Source organism: Primulina huaijiensis, chromosome 2 (genome assembly GCF_012295235.1).
Source record: "Primulina huaijiensis isolate GDHJ02 chromosome 2, ASM1229523v2, whole genome shotgun sequence".
Classification (NCBI taxonomy): domain Eukaryota; kingdom Viridiplantae; phylum Streptophyta; class Magnoliopsida; order Lamiales; family Gesneriaceae; genus Primulina; species Primulina huaijiensis.
Window position 1 is genome coordinate 31,923,773 of NC_133307.1, and position 8,233 is coordinate 31,932,005.

Here is an 8,233-nt window from a genome sequence, read left to right on the forward strand (position 1 = left end):
AAAAAATTAAAGTGATACATGTAACTATTGTTGAGTAATCCGATCAAATTTACAGCCGTGTGAAACGAAATTGCTTGCAACCTTCAACGTATGTGTGTGTGTTTTTTTTGAGTAATGATAATGAACCCTCTCCTCACATTTGTCTCCTTATAAGTACAACAAAGTCAACACAAATCTTGTGAACTTTGCACGAAGGTCTATACTTTTCCAATTTCCATATGATCCAGTCAAAAGAACAAAAACGAGAATTTGCACATCTTTTCTGAATAAAATATACAAAACCTTAAAGCTCATGTTGGTAAAACCTCATATTTTTCTTCAAGATCAAAGCTTTCAAGTGTCTTTACTAATTCTCTCAACCACAACTGGCATGCAGTGCAGAGAAACACACACCAGGCGCTGAAACCCTTACAGGATTTAGAAAACTAACAGACGTTTTACTCTAAATCTGGGTTCATGAGAAGGTTGCTGGGGATGATAATGGATGTTTTTTTTGTTCATTCATTCCTCTGAGCTAAACTAGTTTGATATTTTTGCATCTACCGACTAGAGAAAATCTTGAGGCGGGCTGTGGAATTGTGACCCGGTTTTTTTTAGCTGTTTGCTGTTAAAAAAGATTAAGTCTTTGGGAGTTGCGATGGGGATTTGCCTGAGTAGCCAAGTTAAATCTGAGAGCCTTTTTCATTCTGACACAGGTAATTGTTTTAACTCTTCTTTGCTTCAAATGTTGGTTATGAGTGAAGACATTATATTTCTCTTTAGCTTGCTAAGAAAAATGGAGAAAGAGCACAAATTTTTGCAATTTTTCTTCATTTTCTGTTTAAAGCCGATAAATCATTGCTTAGAACCACTCGAAATTGTATCCAGTAAAATATGTTGTTTGCAAAAGAAATCTATACCTTAAAGCTTAGTTTTTAGACATGATTCCTGTGTAACGAAGTGTTCCAACTATCTCTTGGATCTAAGGCAGAAACCATTGGCGACTATAAGAATCAGCCGAAAGTATAATATTCTAATGTAGCTGAATGATAATGGATGCGCTTTTGTTTCTCATGATTATTTATATCGACATTTCTTTGTGATCATCATTCAAAGCAAAATTACCAAAGTGTTTATCGTTAAACTTTTTTTCTTCACCTAAATTCAAGATTCGGGTGTAAATAATGTTTGACGCTTTCTAATTGTTTTCAAATTGATTTGGAAAATTTGAAGTTCTCTTACCGGATAATGTACGTAGGCGTGAACTCTTTCAAAATGGTCAGCAAAGATGGGACTGAGTTAAGTATCAGCAAAGATGGGACCGAGTTAAGTAACTCAAGCAGTAAAGGTTCTTCTACTTCTGTACCCCCAACTCCTCGAAGTGAGGGTGAGATATTGCAATCTTCCAATTTGAAAAGCTTTACATACAATGACCTCAAGGCATCCACAAGAAATTTTCGTCCCGACAGCGTATTGGGGGAAGGGGGTTTTGGTTCCGTATTCAAGGGATGGATAGAGGAGCATTCACTTTCAGCTGCAAAGGCTGGATCCGGTATTGTGATAGCTGTGAAGAAGCTGAACCACGAAGGATGGCAGGGTCACAAGGAATGGTTGGTATGTACAATTCTCATATGCTTATCTTCTATGCATTTCTCAGGAGTTTGTCAGTTTTGTATCTGATGTCTACTGGTGCTTCCACACATTTTTTTCCCATTGTGTTGGGAGAGGTTTTCGTGTTCTGTTAGATTTGATTTCCCCGTAATTCTTGCATGCAATTGACTTGTGTAAAAGCGAGAGAAATAACAACCATGATATCTTCTAGTCGTTACAGCGTGCAACTTTGATGAAAATGTGATTTTCTATTTTGTTATATACCATATCTTTGTGGTCGGAGATTACTCTGCTGCATATTTAAGCAGACTGCCCCCAGTTGGAGCGTATATATCACTCCACTTGAATGGTTATAATAATTTAAATTATGGAAATTGACAAATATACCTGATGCTATTTGTTTCATTCAAATCAACAGGCAGAAATCAACTATCTTGGGCAGCTACGTCATCCTAATCTTGTAAAATTAATTGGTTACTGCTTAGAGGATGACCACCGACTTTTGGTCTACGAGTTCATGCCCAAAGGCAGCATGGAAAATCACATATTTAGAAGTGAGTTCAGCATAAACTACGAATTGGCTATGATCTCAATCACATTATCTCTGTTTAAAGTTAATGCAAGTATTATCAAAATGTTTACCCGGTTGAAACCATAGTTGATAGTTTGAGTTTATGATGAATCAGGAGGTTCTTACTTCCAGCCACTTTCATGGGAAGTAAGAATGAAAATTGCTCTTGGTGCTGCTAGGGGGCTAGCCTTTCTTCACAATGCAGAGACAAAAGTAATATATCGGGATTTCAAGACTTCTAACATTCTTCTTGATTCGGTTTGTAACTTCTTGTTTCTCTAGCAATAATGGAATTTACTGATTTTTTGAAGAATGGTTTCTCATAATCAAGTTACAATTTTATATTATTTAATACGTAATTTTACTTGTTTTTGTGCTTGTGGATTCACAGGACTACAATGCCAAACTTTCTGACTTTGGGTTGGCCAGGGATGGGCCTACTGGTGATAAGAGCCATGTCTCAACCAGAGTCGTGGGAACTTACGGATATGCTGCTCCTGAGTATCTATCAACCGGTACGTACAGATTAAATGTAATTCTTTCTAATTAACAATAATCAACATGACCAAAATTCTACACCGTGTTTTGTCCAATTTACATAAGTTTACGAATTTTCATGCCTAGCTTACATTATACATATTTTCTATGCTCTTCCTTGGCTTTCTTGCTTTTGCCGCAAGTTGAAATTTTGAATTACAAAGATCTATCACGCTTGAAAACTATATACGCAGAATTCAAGTAATATTTGGAATGACCAGTTGAAATTGTTGAATTTTTTCTGAAATAATTTTACTTGAGAAGGGAAAGACTGTGCCTTAAGAACTTAAATTTCACCATGGGATCCCATGCAATTATACTGTTTTCAATGGACTTGAATACATGACAGTATTATCTCTGATATCTATGTGGCCACTTATATTGGTTTCTAAGAAACATTCGAGTGGCAATTTCGTCCCAAGAAAATAATGTATTCTCCTTGCACAGGCCATTTAACCTCCAAGAGTGATGTATACAGCTTTGGTGTGGTTCTTCTAGAAATTTTATCAGGTAAGAAAGCAGTAGACAAGAATCGTCCCCCGGGAGAACATAATCTCGTTGAATGGGCTAAACCTTATCTCACAAACAAACGCAGAAATTTCCGTATTATGGACCCTCGGCTTGAAGGCCAATATTCAATGGCTCGAGCTATAAAGGCAGCTAACCTTGCTCTTCAATGCATATGCATGGATCCCAAGTTAAGACCGAACATGAATGAGGTTGTTACAGCTCTAGAACAGATCCAAGATTCAAAGGACCCTTCAAAAAACGACGAGAAAGATTGCCCACCAAGTCGACGTGGCCAACCTAGTAATGGACTTAGGTATTGCAGGAGCAGTGCTGCTGGTGAAACACGAGCAAAAGTGGCTTATCCAAGACCTTCGGCTTCTGTACATTACGCATGAACTTGTTTTGATTCAAGGTTAAGTTACTTATCAAGTAAGGGATGAACAAAATCTGTGTGCGCTATTCGCTTATGTTTAAGATGGTTGTATAGTTCTTTTTCTTTCTTTCAATTCTTATCTCTGGTTTTAGATATCTTAGGAGAGGATCTATTTGTTAATTTGGAGTTGCGACCAGCTTTTGAATCTGTTAATTCAATGGTATTTGGAAAAATGTTGTCAGATCTTTGAAGCATTGTTTTGGAAATGAAAGCATTTGTTCTAATTCTCTTGGTTGATTTCCCCAACTTTGCTTAATTGATTGATCTTCATCCACCCTTTTCTCTGCTATTATTATGCTGATCAAAATCCTATGTTCATATCTTTTGTTCTCTGTCATCTCGTAAGGTACAAATTAGTAAAATGGGAAAAATTCAAAATTATAAATTTTTTTTTTATGGCAACGAAACGGCTACCGGAAAAAGATATACATCCATATTAATATGGGGTGCGGTTGTGTTTTTCAATTAATGGACTGAGCGTCAACATGGGGTCTATCTGTCAAATTTCTGCTTACGTGTTTTGAAGATTCAAATTGTCGCCGCCGAATAGAAGGTCAGCTAAAACAAAAGAAAAGACCATTAACTAAATCTGTAGCATAGGTGGTTACATTAGTCAATATGTAGTATGCTTCGTAGCATTTATAAAAAACATACCGAATGACATTAGTAGTTATAAATCAAACACATTAATCTATCACCTCGAATATGGCAAGAAATTATTCGGACTTAGCGACAACGAGCGAAGAGAGGACAAACGATGACGAAAGAACAAATGCACACAACTATCTTCTCCTTTTTCTTAGTTTTTTTTAATGAAAATAAATTCATGACAAAAACGAAGTATGGTTGGAGGATAAAATAATACTATACAAACTATCAAAAAAGTTACACAGACAACCGCATGGCATATCGAAGGAATTCGGAGTTGTTTGTATCGGAAGTGATCTCAAGCGAAGATGATGAACTCTGGTCTTATAAAAAGAACCTTGCTATACTTGCAGTCCCCCTCGACATATAGGAAAAAAGATCTTTGCAGCTGGGGACATCAGGCTTTTAATTCCCCACCAGAGAATATATTGTACAAAAACCACCCGAAAAATTCAGGTCTATTTCTGCAGAAACCATCTTACAATCCATATTCCACGGATTGGTGGAGATAATAAAAGTACCCAAGTTTCCAAGGCCTGTGCATGCCATTTGCCTCTGATAACTTAAACCTTGAACAGAATATCTTCAAAAGCATATATTGCGTCACTTGATCTGTATTCCGTACCTTCAAAGGATTGCTTGATCATTGATTGCAAACCAAACCGCAATGGCAGGCGTCCTGGCAGTTCGCTTGCATAGATTCTTATCATGTTAGAACCTCCTTGAGAGTAAGAATATCATCGCGAGGACATGCTTCTTCCACCTGAACTTTCACTTCATCACCAACATGTACACCAAGGGATACCCAGGCAGAAGATTGCAGTCCAACCTAGACAAGGCATAATTGGTTAGATTAGTCATTACCAAGCGCGTTAGATTGTTTTCTGCTGAACAAATTTGAAGAACTGAAGTTTCCATTTTATGATTCTTGAAGATGAAGCTTTCAACAATTCATCTATGAATCATAGCCATGGAACTGGTAAAGGGTTAAGGTGTTACCAGATTTTCCAAAAACAAGGCCAGCATGGAAAACAAACGCAAGAAAATGTATAGTATCATAGCCAAGACATAACTTAAACAATTTTTCAAATAAAACTGAGGCAATATATATATATTACCTAATGTCTCTCGATTGTGAAAAGAGCGTATGATAATACTAAAAAGTTATATTTGTAAAGTGGCTAAAATTAAGACATACATGTAAAATCAAATCAACTTTTTATTATAAAAAAAATATAAGATAATATGTATTTGTGAGTCGTGTTTAACATTTAAAGTGTTTGTACATACAAAATCAAATCAACTTTTTATTACTAAAAAATATAAGATAATACGTATTTGTGAGTTGTGTTCAACATTTAAAGTGTTTGTAACTTCTATTTAACATGCAATTTCCATAATTCAAAGAAAATACACAATTATTTAGATATATGAATGATATTCGTGTAATGAAATCAATGTTAGGGGATGGATGAATTATTTCATTAATATATCACTTTTTCAAGTTTAGAAAAATGTTATATGAAAATGAAATTAATATAATAATATACTGATAAAAGCACTCTATTAGAAAGAAAATCTATATTCTATATATACTACATAGCTATAAAAATATGGATGTAAGGTAATATTTTCCAATTGTGAAAAGATTACATGACTTTTCATCCACATACTTATAAAATACTAAAGATGACACTAAAAGGATATTTTTGTAAAGTTGTTAAAATGAGAAGAACATACATGTAAAATCAAATCAACTTTTTATTATTAAAAAAATATAAGATAATATGCATTTGTTAGTTATGTTTAGCACTTAAAGTGTTAGAAATTCTATTTAACATTCAATTTCCATAACTCAAAGAAAAGACACAATTATTTAGATATATGAATGGCATTCATGTAATGAAATTAATCCCCGGGCTGGGAGAATTATTTCACTAATGTATAACTTTTTCAAGTTTAGAAAAACGTTAAACCTCATGATATTAATTTAATAATATACTGATAAAAGCACAGTTAGTTATGAGAATTTTAGCCTGAACTTTAGTTTTCTTTATGTTTGTTCCATCCACATAAATTATGGTTTAAACATTAGTAAGATCCATAATTCTGCTGATATTCTTGGTTACTCTCTATTATGTATCATGTTTAAATGGATAAATATTTTTTAAAATTTATACGATATTTAATTGGTACCAATGTGCATTGCACTTATTTCATGATAGTATAAGAAAATATAACACTTACCTCCATTATAAGTATCGCTGCTACTCTATCTTTGATGAATCTCAGAACCAAAGCCGAGAACTTTCTGCCTTTTGGTTCTCTTCTCAAATATTCTATTATCCAATATCGCAGGCTGCTACTGGTGAGTTTCTTTACGACCCTAGTAGCCATGTTTACCATAGAAGCCATCCCTTCCAATTGTCCTGCTGAGAAGGGAGGAGAATCTCCCCTGAGAAAAGCTTTTACCTAAAATTATAAACGTACTAGCTTGATTAATACTCATGCAACCTGGTAAGATATCAGCTCTTGGTAGAAATATTTAAGAAACAATCTAATATAGAAGGTACTCGTACTCACGAAGATGTATGCAAACTTTTTGAAAGGAATGACAGAAATGCAAGTTTCATCCACCAGTAGAATGCTAGGAAATATATTCTAAGGTGTCTAGTGTGACACCTGATAGCTCTAAGTCATTATGCAACATGATTTTTATTACCTAGATACGGTTCCTTAATCCTTTGGGTACAGTTTATAGGGTAAAGAAGACCGAGTATATAATCCTTTGTGTTGGTTGTAAAGAAAAAAAAATATCAGACAATTTCAGATGGTCCAGGCGAGTCAAGGCAGCAAGACGAACATACAATGTGATACAAACTCAAAACACGATTATAAAAGAAACTGTAATTTAATTAACTAAACTAGAAAAATTACATAAAGATAATGATCAATCCTCACAAAGGCTCCATAGAGCAGAAAACATTCCTCACAGAATAATCTCCCCTCTCCCTAGCAACTGTCAGCAACGTTACATCCAAACAAAAACTGCCTTTCCCCCAAAATAACTAATACCCCTCTTTTTTCTATGCTATTTCTATAACTACTGTATTTGGACCCATCCCACTACCCCTTAACCCAAACCTGTAACAAAATGCTTGCAACTTAAAAACTCCATGTATGCACAAAGGCCACCCCTACATCTATGGCAAGTGTATCTTTTCTTTCACAAATGCTCACTACAAAATATACATAAATTATAAAAAGAAAGAAATAGAATTTCAACCATAAAAATACACCTGGTAGTGAGCCAGGAGATCCAAATATCTGCGTATCGGAGACGTAAATTGAACATAGCCCGGAAGTCCTAAAATTCCATGCCGTATAGGCTTCCTAAAATCCAGTTCAGCAGCTCGCATAAGTTTGATTATAGCAGAACTCCTGACAGGGCCTTCAGGAAGATGAGCAAAAGCAGATGTATCCATACTTGATTGAGGTTGCCCTCGATATGGTAAAGGAATTTTTTCCAAAGAACCAAGAGTGGCTATAACTTCGCCACAAAGTATCATCATCTCAGATACAAGCTGCATTGCAGGATCTGCCTGATTTTCCACATACAGCTTGATCAAGGGCTCTGGATCATCTAGATTAGAAACTTTTATTCTGGTCTCTATTGTAGATGTGTCTACTGAACCCTACACAAGGCAGTTTGTAAGTTGATTCCATGATGTAATGAAATGTAATATAATCATGAAATACGTAAACAACAACGACAGCGCTTGATGATAATATAATGTAATATAATCATGAAATAAGTAAAAGACAATGACAAGTGCTATCGTTGATGATAATATAACTATATCCAAGAAACTATGTTCTATATAGAGCAGAACAGGTAAAAGTGTGAGGCAGAGTGGGAGCCATACAGCTTCCCATGTACAATG

The 8,233-nt window shown here is 35.1% G+C and overlaps 2 protein-coding genes across 2 annotated transcripts; one reads left to right on the plus strand and one right to left on the minus strand.

The window, feature by feature from the left end:
* The first annotated feature begins 127 nt into the window (after positions 1–127).
* LOC140971744 (probable serine/threonine-protein kinase PBL9) lies at positions 128–3,859 on the plus strand. Its single transcript, XM_073434183.1, has 6 exons — positions 128–695; positions 1,238–1,593; positions 2,009–2,144; positions 2,277–2,419; positions 2,553–2,676; positions 3,146–3,859. Exons 1-6 carry the CDS (start codon positions 638–640, stop codon positions 3,601–3,603), a joined length of 1,275 nt encoding a protein of 424 aa, XP_073290284.1. The 5' UTR covers positions 128–637; the 3' UTR covers positions 3,604–3,859.
* A 529-nt stretch (positions 3,860–4,388) lies between these two features.
* Positions 4,389–7,982, minus strand: LOC140971745 (ribonuclease II, chloroplastic/mitochondrial-like). The gene is made up of 3 exons (XM_073434184.1): positions 7,589–7,982; positions 6,537–6,761; positions 4,389–5,118 (listed from the first exon to the last, which is right to left on the minus strand). The coding sequence occupies exons 1-3, from the start codon at positions 7,877–7,879 to the stop codon at positions 4,996–4,998; spliced, it is 639 nt and encodes a 212-aa protein (XP_073290285.1). The 5' UTR covers positions 7,880–7,982; the 3' UTR covers positions 4,389–4,995.
* Positions 7,983–8,233: the final 251 nt, after the last annotated feature.